Here is a 25,243-nt window from a genome sequence, read left to right on the forward strand (position 1 = left end):
CTACCAGCACCCTCCATCTACTCACTGCCCCTGGAAGTAGATCAGTTTGCTCTTGAGGGGAGGCTAAGGAGGGTCTGGCAGACTAAGTGAATTAGGAGAAGAACTGGTGGCAGCTAATAGTTATGGAGAGGGGAGTAAAAAAAAAAAAAATTGGGCATTAATCTTGGTTTTAAATTTTTTCATATTTACTCTTAGGTCACAGATATGTAATTATGACTGTAATGGTATACACCTGCTGGTCTCCACTATTTACAGCCATCCAAGCCCTGTTACCTTTATATATTGTGCTTTATTAGTACCCAAGAGGGTTTTTTATCCACATCCGACCCCCCCCCCAATCTACATCCAGAGTCATACACCAGACCAGTCCACTTTCCAACAGGACCATTATTTAAGACAGCATCTGTGAACACTTGTGTTTTTATCATGTCTACGTGTTATTACTGGGTGTCTTGGGCATGCTTATTTACCTGCTTGGGTGCTGATTCTTCAAATTATCAGAAAACTGTGTCTGCGTGTGTGTGTCTGCGCGTGTGTGTGTGTGTGTGTGTCTTTGTGTCTGCAAAAATGTATTGCGTTGAATACCTGCGATATACCAAGCTGCCTTTCCTTAGATCCCTAAGATACTGCTGTCAAAGGTAAGAATCTCGGATATATTTTTATTCTGCACCTAAAGAAAGTTTCTTTCGGTTTGCCCTGGTAGTGCTGCCAGGCTTCAACTTGCAGTGTGTTCTTTATCAGAATGTTACTTCCTCATGCGAGGTGAAAGCTTCTTATAAGCCCTACCTTCCTTGCAAGTTTTAATACTTTTGTGGAATCCTTTGCCTACAGTAAGTGCTTTATTCATGAAAGCATCTCCATGACTACTATTAACTTCACTGAAATGAGCAAGCAAGGAAAGCTTTATCACTCAATCCCCTGTCCTGTACAGCTCTCCAACACCCAAGATGCCAATTGAACACAAGCCACTGATGGTAGAGGTAGGCAATGTCCTGTTATGCCAGTTTGCAGCTTGTGCCACAGCATTTGTGCTTCTTAGCCATGTGAATCTCAAAACGTTTTTTCTGAAATTTTGACTGATAAAGTGTAACAGATGGCAGTGATTGTACACTGTGTAATCTGCCAGCCTGTACACCCCTTATCACTCACCTTCTCCCTGTAATTACTAGGGTGACTGGAGGAGAATTGTTTGACAAGATCATTGAGGAAGGATCCTACACAGAGAAAGATGCTAGCAATCTAATTCAGCAGGTTCTGGATGCTGTCCACTACCTTCATGAACTGGGCATCGTACACAGGGACCTCAAGGTAAGGTGAACTGTTACTATCAAATTATTTGTCACCGAGTTAAAACAGAACAAAAGAACTGAATGTAACATAGATTTTTATCAGGTGTTGAGCTCTCATATGATTATCTTATATTTGCGTCAAGGTGGATTGAAAGCAACACAAACATTTTGTAGTAAAACACTGGAAAGACAAAGGATGAGTGAGATGGAAAAAGATCACATTTGTTGAGAGAAGAAGGCACAAAATGAAATGAGATTAAGAGGAGATGTGTTAGTACAGTAAAGAACTAAACATGACGCAGTAAATATAGGCATAGAGGAAGAGAGGCAAAACTCGCGAAAGAAAGAGCAACACCATGGAAAACTTAGTTATAATTAGCAAATAAACTATATGGTGATCAGTTGAGGATAAACAGTGAGAAATTGGATGCATACATGTGCAGACTGACATCTAGACATAATATAATAGAATTAGTAGTGAACAAAAGTCGCAAAGGAAAACAAGCCTGTAGGGAGGAAAGCGGATATCCATGTGGAAATTAAAAACATATGCTAGAATTGTCTGAAAATCTACTAACTACAAGTGGTGATGCATGCATTGTACATGACAGTCATGGTGTTCAGAGCACCATTCTAGTAAATGAATAGGAATCTGATAACCACTCCGCAATGGCCCACTGAGGCCTGTGGTCTAGGAAATGAAACATAGAGAACATCTACTGCTGTTTGAGTAAAAGACTCTGTATCCTGCAATATGTAAATGAAAGGAATATAGAGAAATATGTATATATGGAACATATGTGGAGAAGTCTTAAGAAATGGCAAACTTTGCATTTTATTGATCTGCAATATTGTTATTTCACTCAAAATAGTTGAGCATAGAAACATTTTTCCTCAATCTCTGTCTTTTTGTGATCTGACTTTTTAAACATTGTCATTCAATATAAGCTTAATTTGACATAAAGAGCTACTTTGTCTAGAAGAATTGTAAGAACTTTTTTTAACCTGGCAAGCTTGTGTGGCATTTTTTAGAGCTTTGTGTAAGTGTATTGTGCAAATTTCCTCCATTAGGTTTAGTTGTCTGGAGCTCACAGATTACATAAATTATACTAATTTTTGCATTTATACTATGTAATAAATTATTTTAAATGCAGAACTATACCCTTCCTAGAAAAAGAATATAAATTCATATTGATTGACTTCTTGTCTGTGGCTGCCCCTGTGTGGGAAACAAAGTCCAACAAAGGTAGTCAGAATGCAAATAATTCCAGGAGATCCTCTTCGGAAGTTGCTATGGCATTTTGTTTCTCTGATCTCAAAATAAAGAGAGAAATAAGAGCACATTACTGAAATTGTTATGAGGGAGCAAAAAAGGGTGAATTGCTTTGAACTGTTTACTATAAAGAATTATACAGTGACTGGCCTTTAATATTTCAAAAAGTGCACGCTGATTGGCCAGCCCAACCAGCGTGCCCGTTGTAAATCCCAGAATATACCAATGGAAAAATATCCGGTCACCCGGACTTCTTTCTGTTTGAATATTCTATAACTTTTTTTATTTTTTCAATAAAAACTAAAAAAAAAAAAAATGTAAAGTCCAGACTCCGGACATACCAGAGAGGCAGCATGGAGGAAATGAAAAGAAAATCAGGTACGTTATTTAAAACTAAAGACATGCACCTGATTTTCTTTGCATTTCCTCCATTCTGTCTCTCTCCTACCCGTAAATTAGCCCAAACTTTTTTTTTATAAAAAAAGAAAAAAAGAAAACAAACAGTGCAACGGAGACATTCTTTTCTCTGTTGCTCCATTTTCAAAGCATTGATGTAATCGGTATGCATGGCAACACAAGTCCCATACGCATGCACAGTACATCAAAACAAAGCAGCAGGGTACCACCAGCCATGTAAGAATAGTACAGTACCATTATACAAAGACATTATTTATGTAAAGTATGTTTTTTTTTTTCTTAAATAATGTCATTGTATAATAGCAACAACTGACTCTGTGATTGTGGTATATTGAAATTTACCCACATTTGGCTTTAATCAATCGGGCTTCGCCCTCATAATTAAACTATATCAACCATGGATAAATCTTCAATATACCACACCATGTCATTGTTTATTGCTTAAATATCTTATGGATTATTCTGTTTCCGCTACAAATAGTGCTTAAGTTAACTTGCTACATTCTAAGCAGATATTCATTAAGTTCTGAAGGAAGTCATATAATTTGGAATTAGTATGTCAGTTGAGTCCCAAATGATGTATGATGTATATATACATACACACACACACACACACACACACACACACACACACACACACACACACACACACACACACACACACACGTGTGTGTGTATGACCTACATTTGGTCTAACTGCTCCTTTGCCGACATTTGTTTAATTGATGACATTTGGTTGATGTGTGTAGATCACTGAGCGGTTATGTGATATTGACCATCTCGGGTAGGGGAATATTCCCTTTTCCCATGAATTGTGCAAGCTCTGAGTTAGTTTATATAATTAACAGGGGATGTGGGGCTGCACCGATTTTCTTTCTCAGCATATGTGTGTTAATGTGTCAATGTTCAGTTTGCCAGCCCTTTGCAGTCAACATTAAGGAGGTTGACATATGTATTACTCAACTGATATGAGTGGATCCTGCCATTCTGGCGTTGGTCACCTAAGAAGGCATTCAACTGGTTGCAGCAGATGTTAGAGTTCATCTGCTTTTTTTATATCTCTGAAACCAGGTAAGACACTGTTTGATGGATGTTTGCCTCAGAGTGGCAGTATGTGAGTAGGGGACACCAGCAAGTTGCAATACCTTATGTCCATGATCTCATTCATTTTCAATACTGTGTGTGTCTTTTGGGGGGTTAGAGACATGCTGCTTGTGAAAGCAAAAGGTAATTACATAATCACTAATAAATTCCTATTAATACAGCCTTTCAGGGGGGTGCTGACTGTTTGAGCAACAGTTTGAATGTTTACATTTTAAAAATAACTAAACATCAGCAGTATACACAAAAAATGCATGTCTTTAGCGGACAAGGACACTTATGCAATCACTCTTAATGACCAATGATCTATCTTATGTGAAGCAATGTATGAGTTTAAGGGCAACCTGAAATGTATTCCTGGGGTAATTATTTCTTGCATGGGTGAAAAAACAAAGCAGCTACCATTCTGGGGGTAGGGAGTTAGATTTAGTGTTAGGTGAATGATCATAATTAGAGTTACAAAATCATTGTTCTGACTTGTCAGGAATAGTGTGAATATATGTCTGTGGGGGGTGTGTATGTGTATATTTCATTACTGGTGTTACTTCAGTGGAAATGTACATTCTGCTGGGGCAGTATATGTGTGAAAGACTAAACTAGTGTCTGTTGCATTTCATATATACATTGAAGACTCATCCTGTACTTTTGCTTTCATGTTACTTTATTACTATTATTCATCTCAGCATCTATAATCCAAATGTCGTCAGATTAATTTTGCAAGAACATTTGCCATTTTCTTTTATCTCTTGGAGGTTTAAAACAAGCATGGATTTTTTTCTCATGTATAGGTAGGAAGGGATGGGATCGGGTTACAGTTGGTAAGGCTCAGAATGTGATTGATTTTAGTAGCCCTATAAACAAGGTGAAGGTAATCAGCAGGTTTGAGTAAAACATGACCAGATACAATTTGGGGGCAAGATACTAAATCATGTCAAATGGAGACCTTGAAACTTTGATGTGAGGATATTAGGATGCTGAAAATGGACTGAAGGGAAAAGGACAGGGCAACTAAAGTTGTAGAGTGTGGAGACAGACTGTGAGAAGTTGTAAAGTAAAACCTGTGATTTGTACCAGGCTCCTTTTATCAGCATAACAGTGATGACTCAAAATGCTTAGTTTTTGTGGCAATAAGTGGAAAAGAATGCTATAGTTTTGTGGTTATCACTGGGGGGGGGGGGGTACTGTGACCATGGAAGATGAGATGTAGGAGAATGATGGCCTCTAATCTAGTTTCAGAATGTTTAAAGGCAGTGAGGGAAGCAAAGGGAGGGCATGGGGCAGGATTAACTTTCACTAGGGGTAACATAGTGCAGATATGTAGAACATATTTTATTTTCATGGATGAGGGATATTTTGGGAGGTTAATAGTATGCAAGTCAGAGACATAAATACAATGGCTTGTTTGAGAGGGAAGTAGCACGTGGAAGTGGGAGCCCTATGATTATATCCTTAGAAGATGAAATAGTCAAAAAATATGTGCCATGTGTTAAGAAAGGGAATGGTGTGCTTGTTGCAGAGAAAGAAGACATATGGTAGGAGGAATTAAAGACATGGTGGAGGAGACATATAGGTAAAATATCTGGGCAGAGAAGAAAAGAAGAATATTAAATGCATGCACTGGAAAGAAATTTAAAATAAGAAATAGAAAAAAAAAATGGGAGACAGTTGCTGATAAAGATAGGTAGAAACTAAAGGGCATATGGCTGCAGAAAAAAAGTGTAATCAACGGATTAAGAAAGAATCAGGACTGAGCCCATCTGCACATACACTTGGTAGGTACTGAGGGAAGCTGAGGTGAAGCTTTTTGCTTATAAACTGAAAGATAGGTGGAAAAAGCAGATGGCACAGATTTTAAGAGACATTGTAGGTAATATCTGTGAGAGCTTTGATAACAACTGCAAATTTCTATAAAGAATTTTATTCCGGCCAGGATGGTGGTTAAGATTAAGAATGGAATTGGTAGAAAGTACCATTTTGGAAGGAGAAAGATGAAAGAGAGATAGAAGGGGTGGCGTCTGTGGTTAGTGAGTCAATAATGGCTATAATAGAAATGAGTAAATATGAGAAAGGTGAAGGAATGGTTTTATGGTTGGCTTCTACAAGTTAACAGGCTGTAAACTTGTGGGATGTTTTTTGGTGGTATGCAATGATTTTTTTTTTTGTATGGACATGTTAACACCACCTTCACAGAAAGAGGCTTCGATGATTGTTTTACCTAAGAGTGGGAAAGAAGAACCAACAAATTATAGATAGCAGTCTTTCTCATAAATGTCAATATGAAAATTTATCTAACAGTGTTGATGGCCAGACTGGAAAAATCTGGAAAAAAGTTGGTGTTTGTGAAATTAGTAGATTTTCTTAAACGTCACAGTTTGGTAGATAATTGGCATTTTTGGCATTTGTTAGATTTCCAGGCAGTCCTTTACAAATTGCATTTGACATTAAAAAAATGTTGAAACTATGACTTGGAGTTTCCTAAATAAATTTTTGTCAGTTAGGAGAATTTTTTATTAGCGAAGTCATAACTATTCATGGCGAAACATCTGAAGAATGCAGTAAATGGGAATGTCTCCTTACTGGTTAACATAACATGAAGGACAAAACACTGATCCCCCTGTCCCTATTACTGGTTGCAGTTAGCAACAGAATTCATGGTGCAAAGGACATGAAAGTAGCTTCATCAGTTAGAGAGGAAGGGATTTGGAGGATTAGAAGGTGCAACACTCTTGTGGGTGATTAGTTGTTCTAACATGATGATCAAACCAGTTTACTGGAGACTTTGCATTAAATTATTTGTTTTTCAAATCATTTTGGGCCAAGGTATTCCTCCTAGAAGTCTATGATTGTCTCTTTTGGAGAGTACAGTAGTGTTAGTGTGGATGCACCAGTGAGCCAGTGAGTCTTTAGTGGAGAAGAGAGGAGAGGAGAGAAGATATGTGCTTTTATTGTTGAGAGCAAATATTGTCAAGGTGATTGTTCTGCATAATACATGCTTGAATAATATCCAAGCTGCAGGGAAGATTTATGGGGGTGGGACAAAGGATCATACCTTTCAAGTGTACAGATTTTCGCAGAATGTCCAGATTTTTGCCTCATTTTTGGTCTGTTTTTCATAAAATTGTGGTTTTCTGGCAAATCATTAGCAAATCATTGAAGATTGAAAACTATGACAGACATTTGAGTTTCAGACTAAATACCCTTGAGAAAATTAATGCTAATGCAAACCCTGCTATTCTATTAACTTTCCAAGCTTATAGGAGCGACATTTAAAAATTGTCCCTATTTTGGTCTTTTATCCCCCCATTATTTATGGCTTTATCCAAAGAGAGGTATGCAAAGGATATGAAGAAACAGTTGTATAGATCAAAAGATGAATGGGGTTGGAATTTGTCAGATCTACCCCAATAGATAGGCATGATGAATTTGGTGATTTAGGTATTTAGAGAAAATGCTGTGCACTTCTAAGATATTAAATGAGCAAGGAGTAGGCCAGATAAGGAATTGAAGAAGCAGTACATAAGACCAAGGCAGATGCTTAAAACTGGTATCCTTGGACCTTTTAGGTATTAGTTTATATCGTTCTTTTTGGGCATCAGCTTAAAACTGGTATGTTGCCGATACGAAATGACCACAGGTGGAAAAATGTTGTGAAAAGTAATGACAAGTAAGGAGAAGACAGGGGATGCTTCAGTGTGAAAAAAAACAGAAAAAGTAGGGCACGGGGAGTAAACACTTAATATAGCTAGGGAACTATTCAGGTGGAAACCTTTTCATAAAGCTACTCATAGTTTGAGGTCACAGAAGACAGGCTGAAATATAATAATTGCAGTTAGTGGTGAATGCAGAGGAGACCCAGACCAAAGGAAATCGAGAAGATGACCTAAGGTGAAGTAGATTTCTTGGCATTGGGGTGGAGACTAACATCTTATGTAACATATATAGACTTGAGGGGAAAAGTGAGGATGAAAGTATGAGACAGCTTGAAGAAAGTTGGTACCTAGAAATGAAGGAGAGGAAGAGGGAAGAAATGTGGGTGACAGTGTGGGGTGTAGTTAGGGAAACCTGGGAAGTGGTTTGTAGGGCTAATCAGAGTTTGATTTGGCATAGCTCGTATTGTCAATAGCTAAAAAACTGAAAGACTGGAGCTGAATGGATACCTCAGCCTACTGATGATGTGAGTAGGAGAAGATGGTGAAATACTGTATGTGGTGAGTATGTACAGGGGGCTTTTCAATATGGACACAGTTTGCAGAGCTTGTTTCACATATTTATGAGAAACGGTTTCTTTTATCTTGTAATTTTTTTTTTGGTTGGGTATTGAAATAGCAACTTCTTTGGGTGGGAATATTTGGCCATGATAGGAAAGAACAGAAATAACAGTTATGGGGGATGGCGTAGGTATGTAGTGGCTGGCAGCTAGGAAAGGCCAGAAAATGTAGAAAATATGAAAGGATGTCTTTATTGGCTGGGTAAGGTGATAAGAAGTGGAGAGGGGATTGGGTTGGCTGAGAGAAAGGGAGATGCTTTTGAGATGGGAAGGTATTGTAAAGAAATCCGAATGGGGAGAGGATACTAATCACAGGAATAAGATTCACACAGGACAGGTGATGGTACATCTGTGAGATGGGTAGAAATGTTGTGCTTGATTTATCTCATGGCAGCAAAGAAGGATGATAAGTAAAATGGATTTAACTTCCACATAGCCAATAAGCAGCAGCTGGGGCTCGAATCAAGTTTTCAGGTAAACACCCTTCAAAGAAGTGCCCAGACTGTAATTTGGAGATGGGTGTTGAAATGGTGGAGTTTGACTATTACTGAAGGAGCCACATTTGCTGAAGTGGTCAACTCTAGGGTCTCCATATCTGGCTGGTTTGTTTAGGTTAAAAACAGAAGAATTTGGCCAGCTGTTCTTAGTGAAGTGGAAGTTTGTGTTTGCAAGAGTAGGCTTTAAACACATTGTTTGAAGAGTAGATGTGTTCAATAATAGGCTATAATCACCAATGGGAAGGTATTACGTTTTCAAATACTTGTCATCAAAACTGCCTGCAATTGAAACTCAAGATAACTTTTGCTTTTTAGTTATGTTTCCATTATGATGATATTTGCTCTAGTACTACATAAAATGTGATCAGATGTCTTTTTCATCCAGTTCAAAAATTGGTTTATTTGATCTGATTTGATTCGACCTTGGTGCTTTTTCAGAAGCTTGGATCCAGAGCTCTGTCATCTTCCCCTACCTATAATTCCCTCTGTTTCACCTCAGAACTTCTTTGCCACTTGATCATCTCGGCCACTGTCAGTGGCTTCATCCTTTAGGTTCTTCCCTTCCTCGAGAAGTCTTTCAGAAGCTGATGTTAACAGGACGATGGCAAACATCATTCAGATACAGATTTAATCAGGGTTATCCCAGCACCTACTTATTTGGTAGCTCTAGGTTTGGCCCATACCACCCCTACATTGGTTACTCCAGTTCCAGTCTTACTGTTGGATAAGAAGTCCATGGAGCCAAGTCTGCCCCATACAGCACCCATGTTGGAGTTGACAGCATCTTCAACTTTGACCCTGACAGTTTCCCTCACTGTCTTGACTCCAGCCTCATCTGATAGGGATGGTTCTCAGAGATGAAGCTTCACAGCTAAGGCTTGGGGGCCAGATCAACTCTAAAGTTCTCAAAACCATCCCTTCCCCTGGGTGCCTCAGTGCTCAACAGATCAGTGCTGTTGTCAGTCTTGGAGTTGGATTGTGTCAGAGTCAAGGGCACTCCACCCTTTCCTTTTATGGCTTGCATAGGTGCTGGTTTGCCTTTGGCCTTTGAGGCATTTGAGAAGGTTCTCTCCAGGTCCAGAGAAGAGAGAAAGTCCTGTGGATCCTGTTTCTGTAAACATGCATCTTAATTGACAGGGACAGTCAGCCTCCTTCTGCCTCGGGGTTCTTGCCAGGCAAGCTCCCCATCTAGTTCCAAACTTTCCTCAGAAGCCCACATGAGAGAGATTCCTTGGAAATGGATTTGTAAGGAGGGAACATTTGAACTACTCACTGGAGTAAGTCATCAAAGACATAGATTTCAATGAGGGAGATGGTTTCCCACAATCCCCTCTAGAAGACATCTTATTTGGAAAAATTCAGGAGCCAATAAAACAAAGAGGGGGCTGGTCCCTCCAAGCTCCATCTCCTGCAGAGTCAGTGTTCCTTGAGGCATTAAGCACGGTCTGCTTTACCTCCTTGGTGCTTCCATCTGCTTATGAACTAATATACCTAGTTTCTTAGAGGGCAAGGAAGAAACTTGATGTGGTGGAACTAGTTCCATGAAAACCAGATAAGATTTCACTGCCCCCCCCCATGATTAGTTCCCACTGGAGCAAGGGTCTTCAGTAGATGCTATAGTTGTTGTAACAGCCAAAAGGAGGGAGTTGTTAGACGATAGCGCATCTGTTCATTCTCCTAATAGATAATCTAAGGCATTGGGCAAATTTCTGAAATGGATAATTGCTTCAACGACTTTTGCACTCAGAGCACTGAATTACCTAGTTCATATGACTCACTTTCAGAGGGACTTGATAAAGGTGCTGCCAAAATCCCTCTCTGGTAACCTAACTGCAGACATCCAAAAGTCAGTGGAGTCCCAGTTTTCTACTCTCAGTCAATAACTAATGTTTCCATGTATCTGCTTTCTAATGGCAACAGGCAAAGGCATAGCTATCCATTTGCATGTCTGGATATGCCTGTGCAACATTGTAGAAGGCTTTAAGACATCCTACGTGAATACTCCTCTTGATGGTTCAACCCTTTTCAGGCATAAAGTGAAAGAGATGCTCACCAGAAGTAAGCAGGAAGGTAAGACCGTGTTTGCAATTGGCATACACTTTTGTACCCCACAAAGGACCTTCTCTCAATACCAGAAAGGGGGGGAAAGCTGTGGTTCCAAAAGACCCAGGGCTTTGGCCAGGATGCTTATTCACATCCCAGGGTCGAGGGGAGTAACTTTAACAGATGTCACCCCAAGGCAGAGGTGGACTGCAAAACCAGGGATTTTGAGGTCCTTTCACTGATAAACCATACCAGCACTCCTGAATGATTGCCTGACTGACACACTCTGGAGTTAGCTGGGGAGTGCTTATCAATGCACCCTCAACCCTAGCAGGCCATCCACTAAGATTCCTGGGTGCAGAGGATAATCAGCAGAATCTACATTATTCCCTTTGTTTTCCTTCCTCAGGGAAAGAAGAAATTTCCTGATGTACAAACCAGTCTGAAAGAATTAGCAGCAAAGGTAAGAAAGCTGCTAGAAAACAGACATCCACCAAGTCCCCCCAGACCAATCGGGATCCAGAGTCTATTCAAGGTTCTTATAGTAACAGGGGACCTCAGGCCCATCCTAGAGCTAAGCCACACCAATCAGTTCATAAATCAGACAAAATTCCAGATGGTTATAGTTTAGTCCATTCTGTTGCTTCTGAGGAAAACAACTTGATATGCTGCATTAATCTACAGGATGGTTACTACCATATCATGATAGCAAAGCACTCCAGGAGATTTCTCCATTTCAGGGTGGGAGACAGTCACTTTCAATTCAGAGCACTGCCCTTTGACCTCACCACAGCTCCCAGGGTTTTCATCAAATGCATCGCAGTGGTAGCAGCATATCTCAGGCTGCAGGGATTCCAGGTGTTCCATATTTAAATGATTGGCTCCCCACTGCACCAACCAAGGATCTACTAGTCCAGTGCAGGAACTTCTTTCTCTATCTAGCACCACAGTTGGGAATTACTATCAATCTTAAGAGCTAGTTGACACCAATACATTTGATAGAGTTTATCGAATGCCACTTGGGCACCAAGACTCAAATAGCCAGGCTCCCTCAGTCCAGGCTGCTTAAGAGGTCCTTCATCATCCTTGTCCCCCAGCAAGACTTATTCTTCAGCTTCTGGGCCTGATGTTTGTCTAATCATGTGAGTCTCTCAGGCAAGGTATTATATGATGGTCCTGCAGTGGACTCTTGGTGTCTCATTCCCTTCATGCACCAGTATCACTCACACCGACATTCAGGAAAAACATCAGTTTGTGGTTGACATCCCCCATCAGATCATTGGGTCAACTATTCTCCTCATCATACCCAGTAGCCACTGTGACCATGGACGCTTCCCTTCTCAGGTTTGGGAGGGGCGTTTCAAAGAAAAGACTGTTCAAGGTTCTTGGCTGGTGACAGAGAACAGTGTTCACATCAGTATCTTGCAGATGAGGGCAGTTCTGCTAACATTGCAGGCTTTTCAGGACTCCTTCCTCTAGGGTGTGATCTCCTTTCATGCAGACAAAATGGCATTAGTCTGGTATATCAACAAGCAGGGAGGAATCCATTCATATCCATTGTGCCAGGAAGCTATGAGAGTGTGGCAATGGGCAATGCCTTCCAGTCACTGTCTAATTGCAACACACATCCCAGGGATTTCCAATGTTCTGGCTGATAAACTGAGCAGATCTATTCTTCTGCTCCATGAGTTGTCAATCAAATAGTGGCAAAACAGATGTTCAGTTGCTGGGGCCAACCTTGCTGTGATCTTTTTGCTTCATTCTAAACAACAAGAGCAGCAGTTACTTTGTTAATGTGGAGGGATTGGGGCAAACACCAAGGAATGCTCCACATTTGGCTCATGGGTCTCCTTTGTCTTTCCACCATTTCTGCTGATAATAAAGTTTCTTCAGAAAGCCAGAAGATGCAAGGATGAAGTGATTTTCATTGCTCCCTTTTAGCCCTGGCACATTTGGTTCCCCTTTTACTGGCCTCACCTAATACATCCTTCATGGGTGTTGCACCCTCATCCAGACCTTCTATATCATTCATCAGGTCAGCCTCACCAAAATCTACAACCCCTGAAATTGACCTCATGGCTTCTCTAATTTCAGTGGTGACCAGGGATGCCAGGCTGTCTGCTCCAGTTGTTCATATTTTATCATCTTCACAGAAGCCAAAATCAGAAAGGTTTGCCTTAGCAAATGGAACCATTTACCATAGTGGCTTTTTCTGGAGGTTTAGACACCTTCTCTGTTTCTCTTTCATCAGTTTTGAATTTCGTGGTAGAATAGTTTCAGAAAAATTCCAGTTTTTCTACTATCAAAATGTTAGTAGCTATTCTGATTTTCATGTGGATCACAATCAGGCTTCCATCACTTCCTTAAAAATGTCTAAGGCCTTCTTGAAAATATCCATTTAAGACCTCCTGTCAGGGATCATTTCTCCCTTGGGACATTGCCATTATGTTTTAGGCTCTAACTAAAGTGCCTTTTTAATTTGTTAACCAGGGTAGAGAACTGACCTCACTGAATCTGTTTCAGTCTCAGCAAGGGGTAAACACAAAACATGTTATATACAGTGAATGAGAAAATGCAGTGTATACATAAATTATTTGCAATGTGAATATCAGAGTTGGCATGAGGATATAAAGGCAATAGATACATGACATTATATACTGAGTAACTGACAAAACACAATATATAATCCATTTATTTACTGAGTGAATATCACAAAGATTCACATTGAATAATAGAGTCAGAGCAAGGTATGTAGAGAGAAGAAGGGTAGTAGAGTTTGTTATATGACTTGAGGGATAGCAGTTATATTTTCCTACAGTCTTGGGACAATATGAATGATCTTTAATAAAAGAAGGTTGAGGTTCTCGCAGTTTGGGGCCAAGGACTGAGAAAGAATGGTTTCTGCAGTAAAGCCTAGTTTAAGGAGTTTAGAGGAAAGCATCTGAGTGGTTAAGATGTCTAAAGGTGCATGTTGGCACATTTCTTAATAGTCTGGAGGCTAACAAGGGAAAGCTGTCATTCATATTAAGGTTATACACTTGAGAGGCAAGTAGAATCTCCATATGGCATTTTAGATTAACTGAATGATGGATGCATTTTTTACAAGCTGCCGAAATCAAAGGGAGTCCATATTATAGCTGTGCCTGTAAGATACATGTAAGATGCATGGCATTCCTACAGGGTTTGGGTAGGAAAGGGGAGATCCTATAAACCTAGAATAAGACCGAGTTGATTTTTGTGTGTGTGTGTAATCCAAGTAAATATGGAAATTTAGGAAAGGGTCCAACATAGGTATTTGAAGTACATTTTCAATAGTGGTATTCAGAAGACTGAGGATTTTTAGAGGTTTGGAGGTAAAAGTGAGCTTTTGCCTAGAACAAAAAAGAACTGTTTTTTATTGATCCTTTCCATAGCTTTACAAATAAGGGTGGTCATGCTTAGAGGTCTGTAGTTGCCTGGATCAGCTGACACCCCATGTTTGTGTAGGGAGTTGACTGTTGACTGTTGCAATCCTCCATTCATTTGGTACAGACTTTGTTTGGAGGCTACTACTGAAAAGCCTATGTAGGGGATTTGATAGAATGTACTTCAAGCTGGCCAATAAGCATCCTGGTAAGTTATCCTGCCCCATAGATGGAATGTTCTTGGCCTTGAATACTGCACTGATGACTTTTTTCTAGGAGATTTGAGGGGGAGATGTGATCGCTGATAAGAGGTCTAGGCAAGGGGGGAATATGAGAGCAAAGTTTGACCTAAATAATCTCCTAATTGATTGGCTATGTGGTCAGGTTTAGAGTATGTGGTATTGTTTACTATTAGCTCAGTGCAATTTTGAACATTATTTCTGAGGGTCTGACATAGTTAAAAAAGCCTTTGTAATTTTCTTTTTCTGGGTTGCTAGTTTTACCTCGTATAGTGTTGGTTGATTTAATCAGGGTCCAAAGTTCTCTGTTAGCCTTAGCAAAGGGTTTTTTGGACAATTCCAGAATTAGATTTGTTTTTGTGTGTAATGAGCTTGATTTGTTTTTGTGTGTAATGAGCTTGATTTGTTTTTGTGTGTAATGAGCTTGATTTGTTTTTGTGTGTAATGAGCTTGATTTGTTTTTGTGTGTAATGAGCTTGATTTGTTTTTGTGTGTAATGAGCTTGATTTGTTTTTGTGTGTAATGAGCTTGATTTGTTTTTGTGTGTAATGAGCTTGATTTGTTTTTGTGTAATGAGCTTTTTCCTTTTATTCCAGACCCTGTCTATATTAGTGTTTCACCATAAGGATTTACTTTTAAACTTGGTCTCTTGTTTATTTTATAGGGGACAGATGCTTCTATCCAGTTATTTACATGTTAATAGAATTTGGTGGTGAAGGATTCTGCATTTGCTGCAGGGTCCTCAAGGTGGAAGAGAAAGTTGAATTTTGCCAGGTCATTACTCAGCTTTAATAACTTTGCTTTGGCATAATCTCTGAATAAATTGGATGTGCTTCTTGCTTCATTCGTATCGTGAATATGACTCTTGTTTATTCTGAAGCGACTAGGGAGGGTGTTACAACTGGAGAGGAGCAGAGCTGTTCTATACTTGTAAGAATTAAGTCCAAGATTTTTTCCTCCCCTATTTAGGGTACAGACTAGATGGTCCTGTGAGTTTGTATTTATGAAGTCCAGAAATCTCTGGGCATACATGTTTGGGGATATATATGTCTCACAGTTGATGGAGAGGTAATTGAAATTCCCTAAGAGAATGGTGTTTGGCTGAAGGCTTATGGTTTCCATATTACAGAGGTAGGAGTCCTGGGCCAAAAGGAACAAAGAGGGCATCTTATTGTGGGCTTCAGTGGGATAATGGGTTTCCTTAGTGGCAAGTTAGAAATGGAGAAGTTCCAGGTCATTACCTTACTTAACGAGTCTGGAGGTATAGCCTTGCTTTACAAATATAGGAATGTCAAACCTTTAAGTGCCTTCAGCTAGTGCAGTGGATCTGAATGTGTGGTAGACACTGAAACCTTGCACTGATGGGATGGTCTCAATATTCTTCAAGCTAATATTGATGCATTCTAGCATAGAGAGTGCCTGTAGGGAGTGCAGTTTTCTGTTTAGTCTCCTAGCATTGAGTAGTGATACCTTCATCTTTTCCAAATTTTGTTTTGTTATGTTGGAAGCTTTTGTAGACTGACTTTGCCTAAAAAAAGGCACTATGGAAGTGAATAAGTTTTTTGCCAATATACAAAAGCCTTGGAGAGACAGGTGCAAACCATCTCTGGCAAAGCAGCTTGGACTGTGTGCCTTGTCTTTCCAGGCAGATATACAATAGCTAAGCCAATTGTTAAAGCCAATAATTTTTTTGTTAATATTGTGGCATCATTCTAGTGAGGGCAAAATGCTGCTCAGGTCTAGGGTCATACCTACCTTGGACATGCATTTTGAGGGCTCCATCAAGTCTGTCTTCATATATTCAGAGGGGGCATGCCTCAGGTCATATATTCCGACGTGTACTATGACTTAGTCATATGTTTACTTGTGCTGGAAGGACGTCAGTGCATGCATTCTGTGGTGAATTCTGGATCCCAATAGGCAGCTAGCTGACCGTGACGCTCTCTGTGCTCAGGCTAGTGATTGGAGCATCAGTGTGTAACACAATGAAAACTCCTATGACTGGGATGCTTGGTTGTTTGGAGGCTTGCCTTATGGACCGAAGACCTTCTGAGTTTTAGGTGCATGATCCATGGTGGGTGCTGCTTGAGTTCAGTGTTTTCGAGGTTGCTATGGGTACTTGTTGCTATGTTTGCATCTGATGGGACTTTCAGGATTCAGTAGATTGCATTTAAGAACTTTAGTATATGTGGGTCTCTGTATTTTCTGTACTGTGTGCAGTGGGTGCAGTGTGGTATTGTGCGTCTCTAGCAACCTGCTTGGTAATAGTAGTGTCTGTGTGTGTAACAGTCTTGCATCCAGTGATATTCTGTAACTAAATCTCTCATACACTATTAGTTTGCTTAAGAATTAGGTGGTTATCAGTATACATGAGAAAATTGCTACATTATCTCAAGATGCCCATTTCTACCAAGCTGTCTACAGAGATAATAATAGAGCGCATATTCAGAGTTCAAGATACTTATTGCATAATTGCAAGGGTGGTACAGGAAGGTTTTACAACTGACTTGTGTGGGTGCTATATGGGTAAAGGCTACACTCTACATTTAAACTTGTGTGCCAGAGCTACTCAACATACAAACCAGTTGCTCGTTGCACAACTAAGTACTGAAGAAAATTCAGATGTGGGTTTTATTGGTAAAATTGAAATTCTAAGTACTTTCATGTATACAGAGCATTGTGTTAACCACAAATGAGCTGTTTTATGCAAATGCAACAACTTTATACAGTTGAAGAGAGAGACTATAAACGAAGCAAAATAGTTTCTGGCCAATCAGAAAAGCATACTCTTAGGTTTCTTCAGTGAATTTTAAGCAGAGAACATAACAGGCCACCCTCTATCCCACTAGAGTGTATACCAAACATTTACAGTTTTAGATCACTTAAAGAAGTTAAAAAGTACAGAAATTTCTACAAATATCACAATTTTGTGTCTTTCGGCTTTTCCCAGTTAGGGGTCACCACAGTGGAACTCTGGTCCGCTAATGACTGGCAGCAGATTTTTTACGTTGCCGAGTTGCCACCCCGATGCCTAACCTTCAAAGAAGGCACACCCATTCACACACGCATCTACCTGCATGTCTTTAAATGTAACTCGACCATGGGGAGGACATGAAGACACCATAAAGAAGGCGCTCCAGCCGAGAATTCGCAATAAAATATCAATATCAAGAACAAGCGCAATGCAGCAAAATAAAGTATTACTTCACTTAACTGAGAATGGAAATCAACAAAAGCACCATTTCAAATGGTGTGGTTCCCAAACATTACTGATATCTTTGTAAATGAGCCAAACATCATGCAAACACAATGACTTTATACTGGCAGACAAACTCATCAAACAAAGCAAAATAGTCCTCTGGTCAATCACAACAGCACACACTTGAATTTTAAGCAAAAAGTATATAAGGCTATCCTTTACACCCACTAGAGTGCAGACCAAATGCTTTCCACTAAAAGATCACTTACGGAAGCTAAAAATGGTAGAAATCTGAGTAAAACATAACAGGAGTTAAAATGTCAAAAGTGTAAGTAAAGTACTTATCTAGTTTAGATGAGGCTGGAAATCAGCAAAAATACTCTATTTCAGTTAATTAGCATGGCCTTTAGATTGAAAAAGGAATAACAATTCTAACCTTGGAATAAATTTAATAACATTCAGACAACAGATTATTATTTGCATGAAGATTGGTTTGAATAGATGGGTATGTTCTAGACAACTGAGAGGGATACAACTGAACTGCTACATCTAGGATTACATGAGCTTTAAAACCATGTTACAGACTATTGTAAGAGTGATGTTATCCAAGCAGGAATATTGTAATACAATGCTACTAATGTTAAGCAGTTTAGATTCCAGAGTCATGCACATCTGATTGCATTTGAAATAAAATCACAAAAATGAAACATTTTAATAGAGACAAGAGCAGGTGATGGTGGTTGTACTGTACATGTCGTTGTTTTTCTATATGAGGGAATGACTAAATCAGGAAACTAGCAAGTACACTGTAGGGGTGGACAAGAGTGTCTGAGGTGATGAAGTGAGAGAAGCTGTCTGATCAGCTGGTAACTGCTTCACAGAACAAGTGAATATAACGTTTGAAAATCAGGAGGGGTATAGCAAACGATTACTCTTTGGTTCATATTAATTACTTGGTATAAATAAATGCTCTAAAATTTAGTTTGAAATTTAGCACAATGGTGCAATTGTAAAAGAGTAGGTTGACAGCATCTAATTTTTTCTCAGTGTCATTTTTGAAAAGGGTTGCTTTCTAAACACGCACAATAGATAGACAATTGTCTGGAAGTTGTCAGCTGAATTAAACATACTGAGTGAAGATTTGTGAACCATTTTTGAACCACACTGGATTACTAATAAGGAAATGTTCATGGTTCTCTCAATGCATGGTTGAATAAAAAAAAAAATTAGGGTACCAGATGCACTCACATGGGTTGTAATAGTATCAGCTTAGTAAAACATTGGAATATCAGAGCATTCTAAAAATGTACGGCCCTTTAAAGTTAAGGATTCAGGCATTCATTGTCTGAGAACATGCCAAGTAAAAAAAAATGCTGTCAGCCACAGACTTGTCTACTGATACATTTATTTTACAGAAGTGCCATTGGACTGCAGGTTTTTGTCACTTCATGCTTGCATGCAGTAGTTATTTCTGAGCATACACCCTGCCGTTCTGTCACTGATTTATTTTCCATCCTAGCGGCATGGGTGGCTGAATTACACTGCAGTGAGTCATGACAGTAATTTAATATCTGCCTTCATACTGCATTTTTTGTAATAGAGCTTGTGAACTTTGGTAGGCATAAGATAATAATTTTGTGCCTTTTTTTTCAATTTCTAGCCTGAAAACTTACTTTATGATACACCTTATCAAGATTCCAAGATAGTGATCTCAGATTTTGGACTCTCAAAATTTGAAGATGAAGGGATGCTATTAACAGCCTGTGGAACTCCAGGATATGTTGGTAGGGTGATCCTTACATAAGGTTGCTATATGTTATGCTGGCATATTTATTCAACTTAACTGCTGTACACTGAATTTCTGCAAGCTGACGAAGCAAAGAAGCCTATACTCAGTCACAGAAGAATGAGAAGCATTTTTCTGTAAACAAGATGCTTAGAAAGTCAGCTCTGTCTCGCCACAGAAATACTGTGTGCAAAAACATAGCATTAACTCTGCAATGTATAAGATAAGAGAGTGCTCCTGGAATAAGTAAAAAGTTTTACTTAGACTTAACAACCTGTAAGATTAGAACATAAATGCTGAAACAATCATTTTCCATAGCAGAACTTGGATTTTTGTCAGTGTAATAAATAGTATGACTTGTCTATCTTATTCAACACCAGCAGAGAACAGGTAGAAATAGTACAGCTGTCAGTACTCCATTTGCAGCTTAAGGACACAAGCATTGGTGTCTTCCATCATTTTAATTGTTACTGGGAAGCAAAGGTTAAGAGGTCATTGTAATATACAATATTTTTTGCAGCAGGTCCAGGGAATCAGCAATTATACAGATACTTGATTAACTGATATGTCCTAGTGTTTTCCGATCTCTGTCTTCTCTCCAGACCTAGGCTGGTCGTCTTCAGCTGCAGTTTGTCTGATCAACAGGGCTGAGCAGTGGACAGGTGAAAGAGTCTGCAGCATCATCAAAGCTGTCTATGGAAAGTTTGTTGTTTTATCTGCTGAGTTAGTTGTGTTAGCACTACAGATCCAAGACATGCTGGTGACATTAGTAGTAGGCAGGCAATGGCACTGTGAGGGAGCTGATTGTACTTGCATGGTGACTTGTCATCTTTTGCCCACCTACCTAATGGCATAGCAGCCGCCATCCTTTTTATGGTTTCTCCACTAAAGTTCATGAACTGTGTGTGCAGCTAGCATGCCATAGTGGTATCCACTCCCCACCCCATCCAAGAAGGGAACAGGATTTCCTTATCATTTTTTCTTTTCACAGCTTTACCTTCTGTGATGTCTGGTAAGTCTGGGCTGCAGTCAGGAGTTCATTCCTGTATGCTATGGGGCTGACTTTATTATTAAGTAAAGAAGGGGGAGAGGTTGGATGGGCCACATAGTCTTACTCTGTTATGCTACTGATACTTGTACATTACAGTTCCAAATCCTGTCTGTCTCATCTACACAGACTTCTTTTCATCAATTTATAAAATTATATAACTTGAAGCACTGTTCTTATGCTCCAAAAGGAGTAATAAAATAGCCCGGTTATACCAAAGTACTAATGAAAAAGCATCACAACAGAAAGACAGAACAGCAGTTCCATACATTCAGAACTAACTACTGTATATATAAAATACCATTCTAGAAGGCTGAATACTCTAATGGTAGAACGAAAAAGAGAACCATAAAACACAGAATCACCATTAAGAGTAACTCGCAAAGTACTGAATACTTTTTCTCTACTAAAAAATCCCATACCAGTAAACTCCAACCAAAAAAAATCCAGATCAGTTGTCATCATGTTAAAAACGTTTTTTTTTAGTAATGGTAACATGTAAGGTTGAGGTTGCGGCAGTGGTATGTTTATGGTTAGGGATATGGTTAGCACAAATGAGTAAGGTTGGAAGTTTGCTTTGCCCCACACCACCTTACTGATGTGTGCTAATCTAAACCCCAGCCTTACAAGTTATATTAATAAAAAGCCTTTCCCTAACAGTAACACTTCGCAAGACAAAATGACACACACACACACAATACAAAAGTGCACAACACTGAACCTATCTATCTCCTTCGTTAACCCTTACCTTCACACTGCCCTGCCAGCACTTTCACTGCTGTAACACAGATCTGCCTTCACCCTGCCCTGCCAGCACTTTCACTGCTGTAACACAGATCTGCCTTCACCCTGCCCTGCCAGCACTTTCACTGCTGTAACACAGATCTGCCTTCACCCTGCTCTGCCAGCACTTTCACTGCTGTAACACAGATCTGCCTTCACCCTGCCCTGCCAGCACTTTCACTGCTGTAACACAGATTCTTGCAGAGCTTCATAACCACTGTTTTTTTTTTTCATTCAACCATTGATTTTCTTGTAGACTCCAACTTATCTGGTCTATATTAGAAGCACGAAAACCCTAAACCGCGAATGCTCACATGATAAAAAAAGGCAGGAATCGAAAGTGGGAGTGTTACAGTGAGGAGTGGGATATTTGCCCTTTCCTCATTGTAGTGTGACCTCAGAGTTAGAATATATAGTTAGCGGGGTGGGGAGCAGCCCCCCACAATAGCAACTTCGAGCACCGGCATTTTAGGGTTTTCTTGCTTCTAATATAGACCCCAACTTACCTACACACTCAAACTTTAACTCAACCATATGTAATTTTACAGAATTGACAGTTCACTCATTTTATTTTCTGCATTTTTTACACGCACAAAAACTTTTGCACCCAATGAGTATTCAATTTTTTGATATATATATATATATATATATATATATATATATATATATATATATATATATATACACACACACACACACACACACACACACACACACACACACACACGTACATATATGTATTTCACACACACGCAGATTTGTGTGTCTCGGACATCTCAACCTCTTAGCACAACAAAATCTGTACAAATTCTAAAATAATGGGGATACAAAAGCCCCAAAACAGGTGCAGAATTTAAATATTGCTTTTACAAATTTAGTTGCTAGAATAACAGGATTTGTATTAGCATGCATTTTAGAAAGGATATGAAGTCTGAAAATCAAATGTATGTCAGAGATTTGCCAGACCACTCATGTTATTAGGAGCAGAGTAAAGTTATCAGACAAAAATGTAGACATTCTGCAAAAATCTGAATGGCTGAGAAGTATGGTATGTGTGTGTGTGTGTGTGTGTGTGTGTGTGTGTGTGTGTGTGTGTGTGTGTGTATACACACACACACACACACATATATATACATATAGAGAGACAGAAGGTATACAAGTATTACTGTCTCACTCATGGCAAAACAAGAAGCGAGCTTAACATGTCTAACGTCTGTATATGATAGTAATTATATAATGCACCTAACCAATGTATAACCAGCTGCCCAAAAATATTTATTTCATGAGAGATATTTCTTCTTTGTTGCAGGAATAAATTGTATTGGTTTAAATATACAAGTGCAAAATATGTGTTTATCTTTTTTGCTTCTTTTTCAGTTGAGAATTTAAAGGGATAAATTGAATGAGTCATTTTTCATTTTGTAACTAGCTACAAAATGAGTCATGTCTGCACTTAAGTCCTCATATCTTCACACTTTTTAGTTTAAAACAAAAGAGAAGCAAACCATACACTAACATTGTGTAGATTACTGTATGCTGAATAACCTTAGAGTCCCCTACAATCATGTTTTGTTTTAAAGTTACTCCTTATTATGCTCCCAATAAAATTTGTGGTTCTCTGGCAAATCCGTGAAGACTGAAGTCACTAAATAATGTGTGTTAAGAAAGTAGACAATTATGTCTCCACCTTTTCTGTGTTGATTAATTACAAAGTGATTAAAAACATTAAGCCTTTTTGCTTCTATTATGAGAGATTGAAGCAGGATAGCTCAGAAATACCTGTGATTAAGAGTAAGAAAAACATGACTGTATTATTCATGGTCATGGCAAAGATAGAAAAAACGTTTTCTGTTGTATTGGGACAAGCCCCTCTGTACTCCCCATGTGGGGCCAAAGCATATATATATATATATATATATATATATATATATATATATATATATATATATACATATGTGTGTGTGTGTGTGTGTGTGTGTGGTATGCTATTGTATATTTATAGATACACACATTTCTCTCTATTTATAGTTCATAGCCTATTATTAGGCTATTAGTCTGCAGACTATTACAAGCCTAGCCAATAGAGGTCAGAATCAAAACCTGTACCTTGCATTTGTGAAGTAAAGACCTTGACCATTATGCCAGTACCCCCCAAAATGTATTGATATAGATAGATCATAGGTAAGTACTAGAATAGCTGCCCTAGTGTGCCATTTTAAGCCCAGACAATTTCCCTTTCAAAAGTGAGAGTCAGACCTTGTACCTTGTGACTGTGATATAAACACCTTAACAATTATATCAGTCCCAAACCCAAAATTATCTATAAAATGGAGTTGAATCCTTCACCTGTTCTCTGTCTCTAAGCTCACTGCATTTACACCTTTTGCCACAGGGGGGAAATATATATATATATATATATATATATATATATATATATATATATATATACAGGGATCAAACATATTACAAATTTGAACCATATATGGCCGAGACCATATGTTTGAACTTGTAATAGTTCGAACACTGAAGTAAAAAAAATAAAAAACAACAAAAAACAAAATTAAACGTCTGTATCGGGCCTGCTCCCCCCACACCCCTCTTACTTAAATATACCAACTCCGAGATCACACTACATTGCGGAAAGGGGAACTCTTCCCGTTCTGCACTGTATGGAGATCTCCATTTAGTCCAATCAAACATTTACAATTTCGAACATATGGTCTTGGCCATATGAGGTTCGAACTTGGTATATGTTCACTCTACTGAAGGGGACCCATAGACAGATATAGATATATAGACAACATATTGCAGAATAACTGAATATTGTTTCCAGTTTACTTTATTATGAACATGTTTAGGCCTATATCTGTAACTGAAATTGTTTAAATTTGTTCTTAGAATTTTAGAGAGTAAGGTATTTACCGTAATAATAAATGCAGGGCTGCATCATGTCTCGTGAAATATTTAAACTTCAGTATAAAACCCTGTAAGGGCTACATTTACTTAAATAGGTTCATAGGTGTGTACTAGGCCAATGGCCTTGGAGCCTTTACAAGGCTAGCCCACTGGGGTGGCCTGGCATGCCGCCGTTAGTTCCTGGTGCCTCTATCAAGTAGAGCCACTGGAGTGATCCCCGGGGTGAACTTTCTATTTCCCATCCACTCATCAAGATTTCTCTTGAAAAGGGCCAATGAGGTGCTCTACTTGACATGTATGGGAAGTCTATTACAGAGCATGAGCAGTCTCTGGATTATGAACCTGTCCCTCCAGCATGTTCTGTTGATTGCGGTAATGAGGTTGAGGTCCCTGGAGCGTGTGGTATGGAGGGATTGGGATTTCTTTAGGTGTAACATTTCTAGCAGGGCTGGGTCAGACATGGCTTTGTAAGTCGAGCAGAGATAGTCTCTTAATAGACAATATGAGACAGAGAAAAGCTGGAGTTTTTTGAGTCTGTCCATGCAGGGCATGTGTTTAAGGCCTAGGATCCTCTTTGTGAGGTACTTTTGTGGCCTTTCCAGCTGTTGCTGTTGTTTAGTGAGGTACCTGCCAAATGGCGCATTATACTCAATGATTGGTCTAATGGGAGAAGAGTAGAAAGATATGATGACCTCTTTCTTCCTGGATGCAGAACCCTTGGTAATGAGATGTGCACACAGAAGGACTTTCTGACCACAGTGGCAATGTAGTGGTCAAAGGAGAGGTTGCTGTCAACCTGTGTCCCCAGATCTCTTATAATGCCTTCTGTGTTCAGTGGGATACCATCAATGTGGCAGTTAGTAGGAACTGAGTTTTTCCCAAAGGAATGAAGACGTATTTTTTGGCATTAAGCTTAAAGTCATGGTTTCAACACCAGTCGTTGGTCTCAGTGAGGCCTTTCTGTAGGATGTCTACATCACT

At 39.1% G+C, this 25,243-nt stretch overlaps 1 protein-coding gene across 1 annotated transcript in view; it reads left to right on the top strand.

The window, feature by feature from the left end:
* Positions 1-25,243, top strand: part of LOC122808956 (calcium/calmodulin-dependent protein kinase type 1D-like) — a 1,068,410-nt gene that overhangs the window by 720,657 nt on the left and 322,510 nt on the right. The window contains exons 5-6 of the mRNA XM_044080114.1: positions 1,170-1,308; positions 19,390-19,513. Coding sequence (XP_043936049.1) covers positions 1,170-1,308; positions 19,390-19,513 — 263 coding nt within the window. The remainder of the gene's footprint in view (positions 1-1,169; positions 1,309-19,389; positions 19,514-25,243) is intronic.

The sequence above is a fragment of the Protopterus annectens genome, chromosome 8.part0 (assembly GCF_019279795.1).
Source record: "Protopterus annectens isolate FY-2018-M chromosome 8.part0, PAN1.0, whole genome shotgun sequence".
Classification (NCBI taxonomy): domain Eukaryota; kingdom Metazoa; phylum Chordata; order Ceratodontiformes; family Protopteridae; genus Protopterus; species Protopterus annectens.